General features: G+C 51.0%; 1 protein-coding gene across 3 annotated transcripts; it reads right to left on the bottom strand.

Moving 5' to 3' along the window:
- Window positions 1-5,502: 5,502 nt before the first annotated feature.
- Theg (theg spermatid protein) lies at window positions 5,503-15,226 on the bottom strand. 3 transcript variants are annotated; one of them, XM_032890697.1, is made up of 8 exons: window positions 14,904-15,196; window positions 14,372-14,494; window positions 14,043-14,114; window positions 13,338-13,399; window positions 12,592-12,661; window positions 11,677-11,794; window positions 8,991-9,150; window positions 5,503-5,741 (listed from the first exon to the last, which is right to left on the bottom strand). In XM_032890697.1, the coding sequence occupies exons 1-8, from the start codon at window positions 15,194-15,196 to the stop codon at window positions 5,503-5,505; spliced, it is 1,137 nt and encodes a 378-aa protein (XP_032746588.1). The 3 variants fall into 3 exon arrangements, with proteins under 3 accessions (XP_032746588.1, XP_032746589.1, XP_032746590.1); XM_032890699.1 differs by lacking the exon at window positions 5,503-5,741 and adding an exon at window positions 7,704-7,954 and having other exon boundaries at window positions 14,904-15,226; XM_032890698.1 differs by lacking the exon at window positions 14,043-14,114.
- Window positions 15,227-21,416: the final 6,190 nt, after the last annotated feature.

The following is a 21,416-nucleotide window of genomic DNA, read 5'->3' as shown; positions in this document are numbered from 1 at the left end:
AACAGAATTGAAGACCCAGAAATGAACCCACACACCTATGGGCACTTGATTTTTGACAAAGGAGCCAAAACCATCCAATGGAAAAAAAGAAAGCATTTTCAGCAAATGGTGCTGGTTCAACTGGAGGTCAACATGTAGAAGAATGCAGATCAATCCATGCTTATCACCCTGTACAAAGCTTAAGTCCAAGTGGATAAAGGATCTCCACATCAAACCAGATACACTCAAACTAACAGAAGAAAAACTAGGGAAGCATTTGGAACACATGGGCACTGGAAAAAATTTCCTGAACAAAACACCAATGGCTTATGCTCTAAGATCAAGAATGGACAAATGGGATCTCATAAAACTGCAAAGCTTCTGTAAGGCAAAAGACACTGTGGTTAGGACAAAACGGCAACCAACAGATTGGGAAAAGATCTTTACCAATCCTACAACAGATAGAGGGCTTATATCCAAAATATACAAAGAACTCAAGAAGTTAGACAGCAGGGAGACAAATAACCCTATTAAAAAATGGGGTTCAGAGCTAAACAAAGAATTCACAGCTGAGGAATGCCGAATGGCCGAGAAACACCTAAAGAAATGTTCAACATCGTTAGTCATAAGGGAAATGCAAATCAAAACAACCCTGAGATTTCACCTCACACCAGTGAGAATGGCTAAGATCAAAAACTCAGGTGACAGCAAATGCTGGCGAGGATGTGGAGAAAGGGGGAACACTCCTCCATTGTTGGTGGATTGCAGACTGGTACAACCATTCTGGAAATCAGTCTGGAGGTTCCTCAGAAAAATTGGACATTGAACTGCCTGAGGATCCAGCTATACCTCTCCTGGGCATATACCCAAAAGATGCCCCAACATATAAAAAGACACGTGCTCCACTATGTTCATCGCAGCCTTATTTATAATAGCCAGAAGCTGAAAGAACCCAGATGCCCTTCAACAGAGGAATGGATACAGAAAATGTGGTACATCTACACAATGGAATATTACTCAGCTATCAAAAAACAATGACTTTATGAAATTAGAGGCAAATGGTTGAACTGGAAAATATCATCCTGAGTGAGCTAACCCAATCACAGAAAGACATACATGGTATGTACTCATTGATAAGTGGCTATTAGCCCAAATGCTTGAATTATCCTAGATGCCTAGAACAAATGAAACTCAAGACGGATGATCAAAATGTGAATGCAGATCGCTCCTGAGAGACACAGCCAGAATACAGCAAATACAGAGGCGTATGCCAGCAGGAAACCACTGAACTGAGAACAGGACCCCTGTTGAAGGAATCAGAGAAAGAACTGGAAGAGCTTGAAGGAGCTCAAGACCCCATATGTACAGCAATGCCAACCAACCAGAGCTTCCAGGGACTAAGCCACTACCCAAAGACTATACATGGACTGACCCTGGACTCTGACCTCGTAGGTAGCAATGAATATCCTAGTAAGAGCACCAGTGGAAGGGGAAGCCCTGGGTCCTGCTAAGACTGAACCCCCAGTGAACTAGACTGTTGGGAGAGGGCAGCAATGGGGGAGGGGTTGGGAGGGAACACCCATAAGGAAGGGAGGGGGGGGGATGTTTACCCGGAAACCGGAAAGGAATAACACCTCAAAATGTATATAAGAAATACTCAAGTTAATAATAATAAAAAAAAAAAAAAAAAAAAAAATTTAAAAAAAAAAAAAAAAAAAAAAAGGGGTTGGGGATTTAGCTCAGTGGTAGAGCGCTTGCCTAGCAAGCACAAGGCCCTGGGTTCGGTCCCCAGCTCCGAAAAAAAGAAAAAAAAAAAGTAATCAAATAAATCAAAGTTAATTTTTTATAAAAAGATTGTGGTATATTTGATGTTGTTTCACAATTTTCAGTTCCTCTGTGGTATCTGATATGGACCGTACTCTCTGTTCTGATCAGGTGTGGGCTCTCTGAGGTGAGCCTGGCCCCCACCCCTACTGTGGGGAGAACTGTGCTCGGGGGACAGGCTGCGCCACTGGCCCTTAGTCTCCTCAGCAGAGAGCAGCTAGCTCCAACCTCAGAGGGCCCAGTGCCATGCGTTCCTCACTCAGCCCTGCACCCCCCCTTCACCCCAGTGCCTGAGTCAGTGCTGTTGGTCCTTCCGTGTAACCGTAAAGTTACACTGAGCAGCTGTGCAGTCCCCCCACAACGTGAGCGGGTTTTTTTTTCTCAGTAGACTAGCAGGGGGGAACTGTTGTGTATGCCCTTGCAACTTTTAAACCTATTGGCCCAACGTGGGGGTGCACATCTCCGATCCTCGGGCTCAGGAGACATGAGCAAGCAGATCTCTGTGAGTGCAAGGCCGCCCTGGTCCACAGGGCGGGTTCTAGGACGGCCAAGGCTATATAGACCCTGTCTCAAAAAAAAAAAAAATACACTTTTTAAATTAAACTATCAAATGACACTCCGGAGCTGTATTGAGGAAGAAGGGGGAGGAAACTACAGAGCACATACAGAGAGAGGTGCAGAGGTGAAAGGAGAGAGGAGTTTATCCACCAGTGCAGAACTGTTTTCCAGCACAATCCAAAGAGAAAACCAAAACCTGTATACAAACGGGTCACCTGATGTCCTCCCCAAGCACAGTCACACTAGTCTGCGCTGACAAGAGCCAGGGCATCCCAGCAAGGTCAAGCCCAAGGGCGTGTGTGCCTCTCGGGATTCCTGGGCTGAGTCAGAATGTTGAGGTTTTGGGGTGACTTTGAACAGCAGTGCTCACAGTATTTGAAGCAACAACATCCTGTCTTGTTTTATTTTGTTCCCACCACACACAGGGAGGGGGAGGGGTGGAGGGGGACGGGTGGAGGCTGACCTTGAACTCAAAGAGACCAGCATGCCTCTGCCCCCAAGTGCTGGGACTGAAGGCTTGTCATGCAGCTACTTCTAGAAATGTCACCTGAGCCACCACTGCACCACCCCGCTGCCCCACTGCCCACTGACTCGGCCTAGCACTTTCTAAGTTTCTACCGTTGCTACCAATTCCAAGGCTAAAAGGGACACAGAAACCATACGTGGTAGCTCACGCACGCCATCCCACTCTGGGGGCTAAAACGGAAGGATCACCTTGAGTTCAAGGTCAGCTTGGATCACATAATAAGATCCTGGCCAGATGTCTCAAAAAGAAAAAGACCAAAGACCAGAACATTCCTGGGCAGGGAACGTAGAAACCACTGTGCTCCGGTAGCTGTCCTTTCTTGGGCCTTCACTGTGTTCAGTGTGAATGACATCTGCTTTGGTAACACAAAGGCCCTGTAAGGAATGACATCCACCTCAAGTTGGGACAGCTGACCTCACTAGGGAATCACCCCTAGGGAGGCAGGTTCACCTTGAGATAATACACTTCTCCCTCTCAAAATTCCCCACCCTCAGGGCAGCGCCTGGGAGTTGCTGTGAGGCTGGCCCAGGTCTGCCAGGTGTTCTCGGAAGAAAGCATTTCTTGTTTCTTGTAATGTCTTTTTCTTCCAGATGCTGGCCCAGAGCCTCAGCATGCTTTTAAACTCCCAAACGCTCTGCACTTCTTCCTCTCTGTCTAAGCTTCGATGCCACCTGGGACTGCGTTTGGCCAGGGGGCCGACTTCCTGTCTCAGCCTTTCCCCTTTCTCTTCTCATTCTCGTCCCCAACTTCCGGGCAGCTGCAATGTGTCCAGCTTGCCCACCCTGGAGTCTTCCTTTGAAACTCCAATCAACCATCCCAGGTCTCATGTCAGCCCTGCCAGGACTCCCTGTGTTCTCGAGGATGCTTGTTCCTGCCTTGTTGAGGGATGGTCTTGTGCACTGCGTCCTATTCAGATTTTGATGCCCAGAGATCTGCTTGAAGTCCCACTCTTTGGCAGGGTCAAGCATCTCTGGTTTCTAAATTCTGTAAAAGTAGTTTCCCATCACCTCTGATTGACCAGCCAATGCACCGGGCAGAACTTCCAATCCCAGTCAGAGGGTCCGAGAGACACCAGACAAACACCATGAGAAGGAAGTATGGGGAGACCATATGGAGAGACCGGGAGGATTCGCCATGAGGTCTCATGTGGACCATAGCAAGCCAAGGTAAGAATCAGATGCAGGAGGGCTGGTGAGATGGCTCAGCGGTGAAGAGCACTGACTGCTCTTCCAGAGGGCCTGAGTTCAATTCCCAGCAACCACATGGTGGCTCACAGCCATCTGTAATGAGATCTGATATCCTCTTCTGGTGCGTCTGAAGACAGCGACAGTGTACTTACATATAAAAAATAAATCTTAAAAAAAAAAAAAATCAATCAGATGTGGGTAAAGGACCATGTGGCTGGTTGTAGCAGGCTAGTCAGGTTAGAATAGACCGGAATCTGACCAGTAATTAGTGCTAGCAGCTTGTTCACAAAATACCAGGACTGTTGTGTCTTGGTTTGGGAGTTAAAATGGGCTAGCCTGAACATAGAAATGCCCCAACATTACTTGTTACCAAGACAGTCTAAGAAAACCCCCATAGAATTACTTTTACACTGCCTTATAGTTATTTAATTGGCAGAAAACAGCTACCGTATTCCTGTACCCCTAGATGAGCTTCGCTCTGTGTAGGGTTTCAGAGAGTTCTCCACAGCTGAGCAGGTAACAGCATCTTACCCAGCATATTCTCCTTGAGATTAAGTGAAGGACGCTAAACGGGGGACCATCGTGGATCAAGTGTCACCACTGCATCTTCAAAGGAGAGGAGAGTTGGGACGGAGACTGGGAGAGTCTCAACTGCTGGTTCCAGAGGAGGGATGAAGGACTTCGAGCTGACACAGTGAGCCCCGCACGTTCTCCCCTGGATCTGTCAGGAGGAGCCATCTCTACACCACCGAGCTGTAACACCAGGGTCTGTGTCAGGGCTCCTTACAGACCTGAGATATGATGGGCCCTGCTCGGGGTTTGCTGGGAGCCTAGAAACTGCTCTGTCTGCCTGCTCTGCATAACCAGCTGCCACGTCTGAGGGACTGAGGGACAAAAGTCTCTTTCTCCTAGCCCTGGAAACCATGTGCTCAGATTCTGAAAAAGCCCATTCTGTTGTTTGTCCCCTGGCTTGTGCGGTGAAGTGCCCTCAGGGCCAAGTGCCTCCTCCTGGCCTCACTGCAAACCGCTGGGACCCTATGACAGTTTCAACAGTGACACTGAGGACCGTGGCAGGAACCCCCTACGAGGAGGATCACCTCCTCATCTGGTCACTAGGGGGACCATGGGGCTGAGCTCGAAACCCTCAGGCAGGCAGGTTTGAGGCAGCTAGGTGGGAACATCCGGGAGGATAGGCAAGGGGCCCAAGGCCCAGCCTCACGGTCTCTCAGTGGGAAGAGAAGCTTGGGAAATAAAGGGGCTGCACATCGGGTTAGGTAGAATATGAAAATAACATATTATTATTGTTCCGGTCTCCGGCGTCCCCGCCCGCCCGCCCCTACCCAAACCACAAAGCTCAGCGAATCACGCACACAGGCGAGGATGCACTTGGTGTTTACTGGGGAATGAGCTGGAGTGTACGTCTGGCTGTCACACTTTCTTGGTGATGTGTTTGGGGACAGCAAGCTCGTAAATTCGAGGAGATGCCTGGGCCACCAGAGAAGCTGGGGAGATGTAGTACGGGTTGTATCCCTCGTTGAGGTCCTTTCGAATTTTGGGCTGGGCCAGGGAGATGATCCGTGAACTGGCCACCGCATTCTTGGTGGCATTCAGGACCTCCCACTGAGGACTGCGGTCAGGAACACACTTTTCTGACAGGGCCTTGGGTGCTAAAGGGCAAAAAAAAAGAGAGGAACGGTGCCAGGCTCAGACTTCTCGGGCAAAGCTCCAAGCTGGGTCTGTCTATCAGCAAATGAGTGGCAGGTCTCTATGGGCCATGCCCACAGTGTCAAATTCAGAGGACACAGCATTCACACGCTGGACTATTACACAGCCATGAATAGGACCAAGGCTCTGAAAACAACACAGCATGGCGGAAGGGGAGCTCAAGAACAGTAAGAGAGGGCTGGAGAGATGGCTCAGTGGTTAAGAGCACTGACTGCTCTTCCAAAGGTCCTGAGTTCAAATCCCAGCAACCACATGGTGGCTCACAACCATCTGTAATGGGATCTGATGCCCTCTTTTGGTGTGTCTGAAGACAGCTACAGCGTACTTATATATAATAAATAAAATAAATTAAAAAAAAAAAGAACAGTAAGAGAACCAGACACTGAAGGACAGACAGCATGGGATTCCATGACAGGAAAGATCCAGGGCAGGCGAAAGATCTAGAGAAGGAAGTGAATTTAGAAGTGCCAAGGACTAGGGAAGGGACCAAGTGACTGCTCATGCAGACCAGGCTTTCTTTGTGGCAATAGAATGTTCTGGAACTGTATAGATAGGTGATGACTGGATAACTCTGTGAAGATGTTGAAAACCATCTTTTAAGAGGATGAACTGTGAAGAAAACACTTGAGTTGGTCACAGTGCTCAGAAAGGAGGCCACAGGTACCAGGGAGAATTCGGTCTTTCTCCACCTGGGGAAGGGGGGAGCCTGGTCTGTGTCCTCTATACTCTGGGGGTGCTAAAGGGGTGGGGCATAGAGAGGCTGCCGAGCCTCCCCATCTACTTGTGCCTGAGTGAAGATGGATAAGGGCCCTGAGCCAACAACCCGACCGCACTGAGGCCCTAGGGAGAGAAAGTGGAACCCTGTGATAGAAAACCACCGTGGAGACACAGCTGTCGGTGTGTCCACAAGAAGCTCTCGTGAAAGGGTCAACAAAGCAAGGAAAGTCCACCCTGAATGTGGCTGCGCCCTCCCGCCCCTGGCCTGTAGTCCCAGGCCGAGAATTGAGAAAGCAAGTTGACCACCAGCATGTAGTAAGCATTCTGGATTTTTTGTTTCTCTTTTAAAATCCAGAAATATAAGGATATGTTTTTGTTTTAACCCCGCTGTGGGATGAGGGGCTGCTTCAGACCGTCCGCAGCAGCTGACTGTGATTTGCCGCGTGCTCTAGCAGACGTGTGGTTTTGCCAGCTGCAGACAGTTTCTGCAATCATGTGACATTTGGAATTCTGGGGGCTTTTCAGAGTTTATATACATGCTAGGGTCCCAGGAGGAAGGGTGAGGCGTTGGTTGTTGTTGGTCATGGTTTGTTAAGTAGTCATGCACAAAGAAGAAACAAAAAGAAGAATGTAGATTTCGAGATGGTGAAGATCAAACTTGCCCAGAGGAACCCCACACCCCTAATCAACAGGAAGTAGCCTGATGATAACGTCGCCCCCTTTGCAACCCCTGATGTTATTCAGAGATCTCTATCCTTTCTTCTCTCTTATCTAGTGTTAGGGGGTTGAAAGGTTGGAAGAAAAAGGTGGAGAAGGATAGGAGAAGGAAGAACCCACAAAGTAGCAAAGACCACTACACCAGCATCCATATCTGTTTCCTGACTGCCAACACAGTGTGACCAGCTGCCTCATGCTGCCGCCCCATGGCAGTCCCACCAGGGTGGGCTGTCCCCTCAGACCAAGAGCCTCGGTCAACCCTTCCTCAGGTGCTTTCTTCCGGTACTTTGCCACAGCAAGAGGAAAGGACAGCTAATACAAGCCCTTTCTCTCAGAGCCCAGGTACCCCAGGCTAGATCAAAGCTCTAACAGCAAAGGTATAATGAGCCAGCGTCTGGGACTTGGCGGTCCCAGGGCGGGGGAGGGGGAGGTCAACCTCCCTGACTCAGGCCACTGAAACTTTCATCTCTTTTTTTAAAACGATTTTTATTATTTAATATGTATGAGTGGTGTTGTCTGTGTGCAATTCTGTGCACCGCATGTGTGCCTGGTGCAGGCAGAGGCCAGAAGAGCGTGTCTGCTCCGGGACGCTGGAGTTACTGACGGTTGTGAGCTGCCGTGTGGGTGCTGGGAGGAATCGAACCCCGGTCCTCTGGAAGGGCAGCCAGTGCTCTTACCCGCTGAGCCGTCTGTCTAGCCCCAACATCTGGGTGTTTAAGCTCTGTGAAGCACAGTATGACAGTGGAGAGGAGACCCCCCCGCTCCTGCCTGACAGAACTGATGGTTGCAGAGCTGGGTGACCACAGCCAAGCACACCCCATTTGCCAGCGTTAGAGCGAGCGCCTAGCAAGTGCAGGGCTCCAACTGTACCCTGTCACCTCAGGGAGTCTGACAGAGGGTTAGTGTCCACCTCATACAGAGAACACCTACAAAGTGCAAACCAAAACCTGGAACAGGGATGGCTGAGAAACCCAAAAGGCCAGCCATATGCTCTACTGGCCTCAGACAAGAGCAACCTACTCGGGGACTCTGCAAAGCTGCTGGCCTCTCGGCGTGCAACAAAGACACACCCAGGCAAGCATCACTCACAGGCAGTGATGCCTGTGCAAAAAGATACGTGGACCTCACCAGGGCTCCACGATCTGAGGTGAGCAGGATGCAGGGATGACACTGGAAGGGGAATCCTGAGGTCCCCAACATGCCAGGCAACTGCTGAAGGTTTCTATACCCCCGCTGGCCACTGCATACTCGACACTGGAGGTGGGAGCCACAGGGCGGGGGAGCAGTGTGCTACAGACACAGCCCACTGGATTCTGGCCTGGTGGGTGTGGGGTGAGGGTGGGGAGATGGCCTGGAGGATGCGTTATGAACTTGTCCACGTGGGCTCTGCACTGTGTGTATGAAGCGTGTGGACTCTAGGTTGTGACGTTAGATGTTACTTTTTCTTTAGGCTCTTTTGTCTTTTCCATGACAAGGACACATTACTGCTGCCACTGGGAAAGGACTGTTCAACTATTACACAAAATGGAATCAAACAAGCAATTGTTCCAGAGCAGCCCTCGCAGCTCAACCTGGCTGCCTGGTGCCTGCCTTCAGCTTCATCTCCTACTTGCTCTGCCAGTGCCCTCTGCTATTATAACCTCTGGCAGGGTCCAGGATTCAGACTGCAGTGCACGAGGAAGACAGACACCTGGCGAGGACAGGTCTCAAACCCGGGTCTCCTCACCCGCCCCACATCCACAAGGGCATCCACTCACTTGCCAGCTGAAGAAGGCGGTTATAGTCTGACACATAAGGCTTGGGTTTTGGCATAGGGTCCCACTCTTCCAACAGGGTGGCTGGGGCCCTGGGCTTTGCCAATCGAAGAGTCCGTGGGGTAGGGACTGCCATCTGGGCTGCCCTGGACACCTGGGAAACCTGAAAGCAGGAATATAGGGAAACTGAATCGGTGACGATTCGGAGCAGTGCGCAGAGCAGGAATGCCCCGACTCCCTAATTCAATGTGGGGCATGGGTTCAAAGTCATCCACATAAGCCAATGATCGCACCGTGAACGCCTAACACACGGAGGGAGGTGGGCACAGAATGAGCTTGTGAGGCAAGGGGCAGGGACAACAGAGGCTGCTGCAGTGAGGATATGGCAGCGCGGTGAGGGGCTGCTGACATGCAAGGGGAGACCACAGTGGGACTGCTGACATGGAAAGGGCCAGACCAAGGTAGGTATTTCCCTAAGGTACGTTCTTTTAAAATAGATATGTACTTTAAGACTGTGCATCACATGTATGCAGTACCAGCAGTAGCCAGAAGAGGGTGCCAGATCCTCTGCAACTGGAGTTACAGTGGGTTGTGCGCCACCAGGGGCATGCTGTGGTGGGGTGGAGCCCAGATCCTCCAGATGAGCAGCCAGTGCTCCTAACAGCCACCTCACCAGCTCCATTGTCCAAAACCTCAGAATTAGATCTGTGGCTGTCACTCATCACCCACCTTAGAAACACCGCTGCATTTCCCAGCCTGAGTCTTCCCCGCTGACCCTTTAACAGTTCCTTTTTCAAACTTGTTCCCTGGCAGGCGTGAGCTCTACGAGAGCAATGCACACAGGAAGACACAGACCCAGCCCTGGTGCCATGTTTTCCAGAGTACATGAATAACAGAGTAACAGGAGACAGTGGACCCTGTGTGTTAGGACTAGTGAGAATGCAAAGGTTTCTGGGCAACGCCTGGGCCTGGCTGAGGCTAGACCTTCATCTGTTAAAGGGGAGCAGCTTACAGAAAGATAGAAAGTTCCTAGTTGGGCCTCAATCCCAGGCCCAGGAACATGGACTCTCCAGAGGGTCCCAGGGACCATGGCGGCTGGTCTTAGGGAATTGCATCCCTGAGACACAGGCGTAGCCTACAGGAAGGTGAGCACACTCGGAGTGTGAGGACCAAAGCAAAGACAATGGGTGGGAAGAACCATGTTCTCTACTGGGTCCAAATGAGAAGTAAATTCAAAAGTCAGGACTGAGACAGGCAGGGGATTCCATACAAGTCACACTGTTAATGCTATGGAATCTGTGTGCGTGGTTTTTATCTGCTTTTAATTTTTCCTTGTCTACTAGAAACATGTACGGGAGCCTATGACAGAGGTGACTGGCTGCTGGGACTTTGTTTTCTGTTTTTGAAACAGGGTCTCGGGGTTGGGGAATTTAGCTCAGTGGTAGAGCGCTTGCCTAGGAAGCTCAAGGCCCGGGGACCGGCCCCCAGCCCCAAAAAAAAAAAACCAAAAAAAAAAAGAAAGAAAGAAAGAAACAGGGTCTCATGTAGCCCAGCCTGACCTTGAACTCACTGCGTAGTTGAAGGTGACTTCGAACTCACAATGTTCCTAATCCGCCCCAAGAGTGCCGCAGCGGCAGATGTGTGCCACCACATCTGGCTGGATTTGGGGTTGGTGTTGGTATTTTCATTGCTGTTGGTGGTCGGTGGTGGTTTCTTTTCTCTTTTCTTTCTTTCTTCCTTTTTACACAGGCTCTCTCTACACACAGCCCTGGCTGTCCTGGAACTCACTATGTAGACCAAGCTGGATTCAAACTCACAGAGATTCGCTCTCTCCTGCCTCTGCGGCGCTGAGTAAAGGCGAGCACCACCATCCTCGACAGGTTTTTTTGTTTAAGAGACAGGGTCTCTCTATGTGTTGGGAACTGGTTCTAATGCTTTGTCTTATTTTGGCTCCCAAAGTCGCGCTTCCTGACCCTCCAGACCTGAGGGTCCCTGCCCCTAGCTGGTTTCCATTGATAATGAAGAATTACTGTACAACCATTGGCTGGGCAGAGAGAAGGGGGCGGGACTTTTAGATTGCTCAGGCAAGGGACAGGCGGGGGGGGACATGACTCAGAGGCAGAGGGATCAGATTTAAGAGCTGCAGGACAGAAACCATCCAGCAATCTAGGCAGAAAGGGAACGCAGCCCTATGAGGGGGGCCAACCAGAAGGTAACAGGACAGGACAGCAAAGATAAAATAGAGATTTAGAAGGTGTTAAGCCGGGAATACCTGATGCACATGTTTGCCAACCACGGGTTGGTTTAGAAGTGCCTAGCCTTCGAGCTAGTCAAGGCATATCAAAATTAACTGGCGTTTGCATGGCATTTGCATTAACTGTACGTGCGTGCGTGGTACGTGCGTTCGTTGTACGTGCGTGCGTGCGTGCGTCGTGCGTCCCATTCGAGAATCCAGAGAGCTCGTGGGCAGGGACAGCAAGCAGGCGACCCACTGAGAGCCAAAGCAATTCTACTAATTCACTGCCACACTATGAAGCCCTGACTAGCCTAGAATTTACTGGTCTGGTCTCAAACTCATAGAACTCTGTCTGCCTCTTGCCTGGGATTCAAGGTGTGCAGAACCATACTGCATCCAAAGACTGATGTCCCCACTGTCCCAACCACTTGAGTGTAGACAAGTGCTGCCTACCTCAGACATGTCAATACTCCAGATGTTATTGCGAATCTTCGGGGTAGCCAGTCGCTTCAGCCGGTTAGAAGCTTGGTACTCCAAAGTGGACCGAGGGATGGGCCAGATGGGCGTGGTCCTAAAAGGCACTTGGAGTTCAGCCATCATCCCACTCCTCTGCAGAGCTGCATGTGCATGGTCTTTCCCAGAATGCACCTGGGATGGGTGAGCCTAAAAACATTGGGCTACAAAATGCCTCCCAGCGGGATATCCCGTGAAGGCCAAGAGAGACCTTTCCCAGGTGTCTGCCCCAGAGCGCGAGGTACCCTCCATATGTACTTTCTTTCTTTCTTTCTTAACCTTCCTGGGTGGCAAAGGGCTAGCTTCCACTCCCATCAGGAGCCACAAAGGGTTAGGGAGATGACTACCCTGAGCTCACAGGGTAACACCAGGTCCCATCTCCACCCTCTCCAAGAACAAGTGCTGCCGACCTCAGCTTCTGCGACTGCTAACTCCAACCCTCCCGTTGGCTGCCACAAGCTGGGATGCAGCCCAAGCTGAAATCTATCCCAGCACAAGGGACGTCACCAGCCACCTGTGCACATGACTTCTCCTTACTCATAGACACAGTGGTGGCATAGGTCGCACTTCAGCCATCAGTGCGTAGAGAAAGAAAAGGTTTGCCCAAGTGGCTCTGAGGACAGGCTTCAGAAAGCATGGCTACCAGGTTCCTACTCTAAAACTCACAGTCATGAGTGCCAACGTCAGGCTGATCGATCACCAATGGGTACCATACCCTTGATCCCCAAGGTTAGACAGCTAAGGGACATTGGCTAGAACTCTTGAGACTCAACACCCAGAAGCAGGACACGCTAAGCCCCTCTCAGTATGAAACTGAAAGAAGCTCAGATCTTCCCCCTGCCCACCCTCCCTCACCTGTTGTTGTTGTAATATTCCTGGTAGAACCTCTTGGGCCTCGAAAGCTCCTCCAGACGGCGGGACACCTCTGGACAGAAATGGCCCAGTCACTACAGCTACACTGAGTCCCAACAGGACCCACCCTACATCCCAGGGTTCTACTCAGCCCTCCACAGGTCCAAGCATGGGGTACAGACTAGAGACATGGGCAGACACTTTGCCAAAATACATTCTACAATTGGCAAGACTATGGCTCCTTCCTCCCCATGGTTAAACACAAGAGGCTTGTAAACTAGGTTTTTATCTGAAGTTGGTGCTGGCCTAGGATTTCTAGGGTTGGGGTGAGGGACATAGATGAGTTTGGAGCCCCAAGAAAAACCATCCTAGGCTACACTCATCCACAGAGGAGCTCTTGGGGGTAGGAGAGCTTTATTTGAAGGAGTCTATGTGCTCAAAGAAGATGGATCCCTTTTGGGAAGGAAGGTATAGGATCTCTGTAGTACAAATGCTAGCCCTGCCCAGATTTGCCTTGGAAACTGCCCTGAACCCCTCTCCCTACAATCCCACAAGATTCCATCAGAAACTGTTCTGAACCCCTCTCCCTGCAATCTCACAGGGTTCCAGGCACTCAGGGTGGTGGGGGAGGACTGGAGTCCTTAAGTGGGGGAGGCTTGGAAGATGACTGGTGGTCACGTACTGAGTGGAGTCAGCAGCTGTGGACCAGGCAGAGGACACCCAGGCTGCCCCAGAGAGACAGAACCTACCAGGGACTGTGATGGTCAACGTGGTGTCCTCAATAAATCGCTCCGTCCAGTATACAGAAGGCCTGGAATACAGCCGAGCAGCTCAGGGCAAGTTGCCCTGTGCCCTGCACCCTGCGCCCTGTGCCCTGCGCCCTGCGCCCTGCGCCCTGCGCCCTACACCCTGCACCCTGCGCCCTACACCCTGCACCCTGTGCCCTGCGCCCTGCGCTCTGTGACCTGTGCCCTGCGCCCTGTGCCCTGTGACCTGTGCCCTGCACCCTGCAGCCTGTGCCCTGTTCTCTGTGTCCTGCACCCTGTGCCCTGTTAGGGAAGGGAAGCCTGAGGCCCTGGAACAATGCACAGGAGGCTGGGGAACCAGGAAGGGCAGCCTGAGAGAGCAGGAGGATGCAAAAGAACAGAAGGTCAGGCTGGATTAGGGCAGTGAGCACCAGGGAAACACAGATTTATCTAGAGCGAGGCCCGTGTTTCAAGATGGGGCACGTGAAAAGGCCAAGTGCAGCCTGGAGAGCTGGGCCCCTCAGGTACACAGATAGAGCCCAGCAGGCCTGGTGCTCACCAGGAAGGCAGAGTTGGGACAGCCCTAGCTCTAGAGCCCTCCACCCAAAGAACTTGGTCCCTGGAAAGAAGGCAGCTCAGGTGTATCCTTGGAGCCTGGCATGTCCCTGACATGAGCAGGTGACAGAGGGAGGGGACACCCCAACTCACCAATACAGGCAGAACTGCAAGTTGGTCTTGCGTGGGGAAATCCAGACATGGCCCTTACAACAGCGCCCCGTCCTGCGATGAGACAGGGTCCCAGGCCCTGCCTTTGCCTCTGGGTCCCCACTGTTTCCCAGATTCCTCGCTGTTCTCTGGGTACCGCCCAAGGGTCCCACCTCTGGTGCCTTGACTGGTACCCCCCAACAGCCCATTTATTCTCTAGGTGTCCTACCCAAGGTGCCACAGGGGTGGTGGGTTGGTGACCGGGCGTCAAAAGAACATAGCAGGCCCAGGCCACCTACTGCCCTTGCCACCTCATGGGCCCCAGCCCTCACCTGTCTTTCAGACACTGCCAGTTGAACTTGGGCTTTGCCAGTTCCAGTAGCCTATGGTTCTTCTTTTTCCTGCACTTGGCTGAGGAGGTGGTGGGAGTAGTCCGCTCATTGATGGACAGGTGGCTGCAAAAGTTTGTTGTCAGGGCCTGCTGGTCTACCTTGCCGTGCCTTGGAGCCTACAGAGCCGTCTTGCTCCCCCATCAGGAGCCTTCAGTCAGCTCTGGGCCCCTGGAGCCTTGACACTCTCTATGAATGAGTTTGCTGTCACCCAGGCTCCATATTGTCCAGAAACTGAGCCCTGAGCCCACAGAACCAGGAGGAGTCAGCTCCCACCTCCTGGGGCTGTTGCAAGAGTGAACACGACACTCACTTCTCTCCTGTGTTTACTGAGTACCAGGACCCAGAGCAGGACAGAGCTACCCGCAGCATCCCCTTCTCCAAGGGGAAGGACAATGAAGGTGACCCGGATAGACCGGTGCGTTAGCATTTGCCTCCTTGGCACCTACCTGCCCACTAGGTCCCCAACACCCACCTCATTCCAACCACTTCCACCTCCAGGTCTCGTCGAAGAGAATCCTCCAGATTGGAGACCTCGGGGAGCTCTTCCCCAACCATCTCCTCTGGGGGGATTTCCTCTTCTGGATCATCTGTGTTTCGCTCTGTGGTGGCTTGGGAGCTCTGCAGCCAGTGGTCCTCAAATAACGTACTCTGAAGGTCCAAACTGCCATCGCTCTCCCTGTACTCTGACCCGCCCGAAGTCTTGTTATCCAGGACTGGGATGCTGAGCAGACTAGACCTAGACCGGTGTTCGCCAAGTTCCCCCATGTGTGCGGCCCCTCCTAACCCTTTAACCTCACTCCCTCGGCACCCAAATGGACCTGTGGTTGCCACAGCAACAGGAGAATGCCCACCCATGAATTCCGAGGCCCCATTCCATCCCAGTGTTGGAGTTGGGTCTGGGGTGCACAGCTCAAGGCCCCGCCCTTCAAGTCTTTCTTTCGGAGTGGGGGGACAAGGGACAACAGGGTCTCACTATGTAGCCCATGCTGGCCTCAAACCTGACTTCCTCCTCCTGCCTCAAGCTCCTGAGTGCTGGGAGGACCCATCTGCGCTGGACTCCAGACTCGAGCCTGGATTCAGATCTCACCGAAGGCTGTGCCCCTCCAGCGGATGGGTTTATGGAATCCATAGGGACTTCTGGGCATGAATTTTTTTTTTCCCTTCAAAAGAGACACAAGAAAGAAACCACCTCTCTGCTTCCTGATTACGATTGGGTTTCTCTTTAATATCTGTTGCTCGAGCAGCCATTCTGTGACCTCAGGGCTCTTGGTACCTCACAGACAGCTCTGGCTCTCTGCTGCCTCCTTGGTAGCTGACTCGCGGATCCTCACAGCACAGGGTCCTATGACACATGCAGAGTCTGCCCCGAGTTACAGAAGGAGCACCTTCCAAATACACCACCTTGCATCTCAAGTGAGAGTATGGCTGTGGCAGAGGACACTGCCCATCTCCATCTGGGCACGAGGAGAACTGAGGGCACAGAGGTCTACCGCCCCCATACCACAGCTGGAGAGACTCCATCTCCACTCTCACTGCTTTTACAAGGGTAGGATTGAGATGAGGTCACGGAGGCACTGGGAAGGGGCAGAGCCCCAGAGACCAGGGAGCTGAGGAGGCAATACCTGTGCAAAGCTCACAGCCAAGGGGGCCAGGGCCAGGGCGATAACCCAGCCTCTGACAGATGCGCTGGCTAAACTTGACTGTCAATTTTATTTGGATTTTGGATCATCTAAGACCAGCCTGTGAGTGCATCTCCAGGAAGGGAGACCTTCCCCACCAAGTGCGCAGTCCTTCCCAGTGTCCACTCAGCTAAAGTCTAAAGGGAAGGCAGTGTTGCCTACTGGCCTTTGCTTCTTGCTGGTTAGTGTGTCTACTCCGTTGTTGCCTCTCCCACTGCCACCTTCCTTCGCTGATACCAGAACCCAGAATTTTCAGCTTTCTAGGGTGGTCTGGAGACCAGTGGTTCTGTAGGAAGCCCCTGGCCTTCCGTAGCAGATTAGGACTGCTATGGGGCCCAGCCTTATAGACTAAACAGTTGCCAGGTAATTAGCTGCTGCACGGTGCAGGGAGTCATTGATCCAACCCATATCCTCCTGTGAGCCGATCTAGTAAACGCCTTCCCTCCTGATACCCTGCAGAGCTAACACATAAAAGGTTGTGGAACTGGAGCCACTGCAGGCCCCAGGACTGTGATGGTGAATGGTGATACATTCTCCATCTTGGGTTTTCCAGGCAGGAAACAAAATAGGTATAGAGAATAGTTGTGCTGAGGGATGCAGGGGACCGGAGTTTGGTTCCTGGTCGATCACAAGTGCCTGTAACTCCATCTCCAGGGGCTCTGACACCGTGTTCTGGCATCGGCGGGTGTCTTAGCCACTGCTCTACTGCTGTGAAGAGACACTAGGACCAAGGCGACTTATTAAAGAAAGCATAGCTCAGTGGTAGAGCGCTTGCCTAGCAAGCACAAGGCCCTGGGTTCGGTCCCCAGCTCCGAAAAAAAAGAAAAGAAAAAAAAAAAAAAAGAAAGCATTTAGTTGGGGTTTGCGTACAGTGACAGAGTGCGAGCCTACGATGAGCACGGTGGGAAGTGTGGCAGCAGAATAGCAGGCACGGTGCTGCACCGGTACCTAGAGCTTACATCTCAGCTACAAGTGGGAGGCGTAGAACAAGAGAGACTGGACCCTGCAGACGCTTTTAAAAACTCGAAGCCCATACCCAGTGACACACCTCCTCTAACAAGGTCACACCTCCTAGTCACCCCAAAACAATTCTACCAACTGGGGACCAAGCCTGTCTTAGGGTTTCCATTGCTCTGAAGAGACACAAAGGCGACAAAATGTTGTCTGAAAGGACAACATTTCATCGGAGCTCCCTTACAGCCAAAGAGGTTCCGCAAGAATCATGGCAGCATCTAGGCAGGCATGGGTGCTACAGGAGCCGAGAGTTCTACATCTGGATCCAAAACTAGCCAGGAGAGGACTCTGTCTTCCACAGGCAGCCCGGAGGGCACTCTCAAAGCTCACCCACACAGTAACACTTCCTCCAACGAGGCCACGCCTCCTACTAGTGCCACTTCCTGTAGGTACTTGACTTTTCAGAACTTACTTATAATAAAAATTCTTGAATGTTTTAACCCCCCCTCCCATCACCAATCAGAGGCAGTGGAAAAGAAAGATTATTCGGACAGAGGGGAAGTGGGCCACTGCGATCTCCACACTCAGAATATCAGCAGTGCAGTCTGCTAGCAAACCACCAGACAAGAATCAGCAGCTTCAGTCCAGTCCACTTGGCAGACAGTGGCTGTTGGATCTAGAAGAAATTTTGAGGCACCGCCAGTAGGCCCAAGTCCATGGAAGCAGCAAGAGGCTGCTAGAATATCATGAGAAGTTCTTTAGCGGGTTACTCTCTGTGAAGTCACGTCGTGACCAGCGAAAGTCAGCAATGCAAGGTGAACCAACACACAAGCATCGTCAGCCTAGCAAGGCACAGCAAGGCGAACCTATGCTCCAGCCTCGACCCACCATCTACGGCCATATTTACATTCTTTCTATACATTGTGCATCCTTCCATGTGTCTGGTTCAGTAAAACATTCTCTCACCTGTGTACCCCAGCAAAACATCGTTATGAATCTCCAAAGAAACCAGAAATTTCCACCTCGACTTCCCATGGGCATATTCGAACCACCACAGAGCCTGTGAGGGTTATTCTCATTCAAACCACCACATTCCACTTTCTGGCCCCAATAGACTGGTGGCCACATCACAGTGCAAATGTATACGGTTCAATTTCTAAAGTCCCCACAGTCTATCACAGTATTAACACTGTTTAAAATTCCAGTCTCTTCTAAGACTCAGAGCAATCCCTCTAACTTGTAAGTTCAGTTATAAAACTGTAACACCTGATAAAATCAAAAGGCAAATTACATATTTCCAACATAACAATGGCATGAAATATACATTACCATTCCAAGAGAGAAGCGGTAAGGGGGCATAGTGAGGAAATACTGGGTCAAACTTGAGCAGGGCAAATTCCAAATCCGGTATCTCTGTTTGATGTCAAAGTACTTTGATGGCTGCACGCCCTTCCAGCTTTATTGACTGCAACACACTTCTCTCTCCCTGGCTGGTTGCACACCCCGTCTGCAGTTCTCCTTGGCAGGTGTCCCATGGTGGTTCTGGCATCTCCAACATCGTGGGGGTCTCCAAGGTAATCCAGGCGAATCTCTCTCTCTCTCTCTCTCTCTCTCTCTCTCTCTCTCTCTCTCTCTCCCTTCTCTCCTCTCTCTCCTCTCTCTCTCTCTCTCTCTCTCTCTCTCTCTCTCCTCTCTCTCTCTCTCTCTCTCTCTCTCTCTCTCTCTCTCTCTCTCACACACACACACACACACACACACACACACACACACACTCTGCCTCAGCAGCATTCCCTAACCATTCAGGAGGATTGATTCCACAGCGCCTTTTACTTCTGTATCCTTGACAAAACCACAACCACACAGCTGACGCTGCCAAGTTCTACTGGCTGCCTGGAGCGGGGAGCTTGGCCCCCTCCCTGAATTAATTTGCATACGTTTTGGCTTGTGCCTGCTCTTTAGGAACAGGCCCTTTCCTACCACCAGTTGCAGAATTAGCTGGGTGTGGTTTTGCCCCCGGGGGCACCACTCCTTGGCTCCACGTAGCTTTTCTTTAAACTCTTCATCTCTCTGAGCACAGGCTTTGCCTCAACATTACACTCCCTGATGCTCTTTTTCTCCTCCACTGTACATTTTGTGTTCTTGCCTTGCTTGCTCTTTTTCACTGCAGATCTGCGTAAGAGTGATCGCTAAAACCCACGTATCCCAGTCAATACCAGGCTGTCTCGAAGCCTCTCCTCTGCCAACAACACAGATCCAAAACTCTTTAATTCAGCCTCAAGTAGATTTTTAGGACAATGGCAGGAAGAGGCATATTCTTTGCTTAAATATCACAAGAATGGTCTCTAGGCCAGTTTCTACTACTGGTCCTCTCTGAAACCCCTTGATCTGGCTCTCCATAGTCCACACTGCTTCCGAGTTCCTATTAGGATGGTTCACTAAGTCCTGTTCAATTGCTTTCCTGACCCAAAGTTCCAAAATCAACATCCCTCCATGAAACAGCATGGTCAGCCTTGTAACAGCAACACGCCCCTCCCTGATACCAGTTTTTGTGTTACTTTTCTATTGCTGAGAAGAGACACTATGACCGAAGCAACTTATAAAAGAAAGAATTTGATTGGGGGCTGGATTACAGTTTCAGGGGGTGAGTCCATGTCATCATGGTGGAGAGCCTGGCAGCAGGCAGGCTTGGTGTGGGAGCACTAGCTGAGAGCGTATCTCCAATCCACAAGTTGGACAAAGACAACTAGAGCAAGTGAGCCTGTTATGGGATTTTGAAATCTCAAAGCCCAACTCATCAAGGTGGGAGCACAGCATCGTCCAGACAGGCATGCTGCAGACAGAGCTGAGAGTTCTACGTCTTCATCTGAAGGCTGCTAGGAGAAGACTGGCTCCCACGAGGTTAGGAGGAAGGTCTTAAAACCCATGCCACAGTGACACACTTCCTCCAACAAGACCACACCGCCAAATAGTGCCACTCCCCAGGCCAAGCGTATTCAAACCACCACAAGGTATAATATGTAATTTTAGCACTCTCGAGCAAAAAAAGCAAATTTGAACAGTAATGAGATTTGGGCTCATCTGTTTCTACACTAACATTAACTCCTGCTAGGATGTATGATGGATGTCAGGGGACGTAAAACAGTTCGAAGCATTTCCAGCACAAAAGAACCCACAGACATACACAGAGAAGGATGGCGATACTAAGTCTTTGCTGTCCGTGATTTAACCGTTATGTTTCTATGAAATGGAAAGTGTTGTGCACAATGCAAACACCACAGTCATACACAGTAGCCGGCAGTAAGGGTGTTCGCCTCATTGGTTGTGGCAGCACCACCATCCTGTCCAGAGCTGTGGTGAAGGCGTGTGATACCACACAGAGGAGCAGGACCAGAGACTGTAGCTAGAATTTTGGTTTCAAACAAACAAACAAACAAACCCCACAGAAATAATATGAGACTATGCTTTCATTTTAACCCCAGGCGTGGGATGTGGGGCTGCTTCGGACTGTCCGCAGCAGCTGACTGTGATTTGCCTCATGCTCTAGCAGAGGCGTGGTTTTGCCAGCTGCAGACAGTTTCTGTGATTGTGTAATGTTTGGAATTCTGGGGACTTTTCAGAGGCTATAAAAATGCTAGGGCCCCACGAGGTGGTTGTTGATGGTCAGTTTTAGGGTGGGAGGGCTGTTGGATTTCGCTGGCTGCTATTAGTCGAGGTTCGTTAAGTAGTCATGCACAAAGAAGAAACAAGAAGTTATATATCCTGTCAGCGAAGATCAAACTTGCCCCTAGTCAGCAGGAAGTGGTCTAACAATAATGTCGGCCCCTTTCCCTCCCCTGACACGATTTAGGAATCTCTCTCCTCTCCTCTGAATCCTCCTCTGAATCCTTTTCTCTCTTATCTAGTGTTAGGGAGTTGTGGAGAAGGGTGGAAGAAAGAGGAACCCACAAAGGAACCCCAAAACAGCTACAAGAGACACCTCAGATTGTTATGTTTTTATTTTGAGTTCCTTTTTGGATGTTTTTGCTTTGAAACCTCTAACTGCCATCCATACCACAGATCCCAACTGCCTCCTAGCCATCCTGTAGGGCAGGATCCTCTCCTCTAACCTCCACTGTTGCCTCCTCTAACCTCCTCTCTGCCCCTTCCAGAACCTCTGTTCTCTCCTCAGCCCCCCACCCCCTTATATCCTTCCCTCAGCCCCCTCTCCCTCCTTCCTCCCTTTCCCCTTAGAGCATGGCTTCTCCGTGCTCCAGGCTGCCCTCGACCACGGTGGATTCCCTTCCCTCAGCCCTGCCCCCATTTCTCTCCGAGCATCAGGACTTCCTTGCTCTTCTTGTCCATTTGTTTTGGTC

This window comes from Rattus rattus, chromosome 1, assembly GCF_011064425.1.
Source record: "Rattus rattus isolate New Zealand chromosome 1, Rrattus_CSIRO_v1, whole genome shotgun sequence".
NCBI lineage: Eukaryota > Metazoa > Chordata > Mammalia > Rodentia > Muridae > Rattus > Rattus rattus.
The sequence above is the reverse complement of the archived record's forward strand: the minus strand, read 5'-3'. Positions and strand labels throughout refer to the sequence as shown.

Bases quoted from the DNA above. Each gene is read 5' to 3' on its own strand.
- Theg (XM_032890697.1), bottom strand. From the start codon at position 15,196: ATGGGGGAACTTGGCGAACACCGGTCTAGGTCTAGTCTGCTCAGCATC. The intron at 14,495-14,903 runs GTGGGTGTTGGG...AAACTTTTGCAG, and splicing joins GTGGAAGTGGTTGGAATGAG to CCACCTGTCCATCAATGAGC. The intron at 13,400-14,042 runs GTGAGTTGGGGT...GCTGTATTCCAG, and splicing joins TTGCAGTTCTGCCTGTATTG to GCCTTCTGTATACTGGACGG.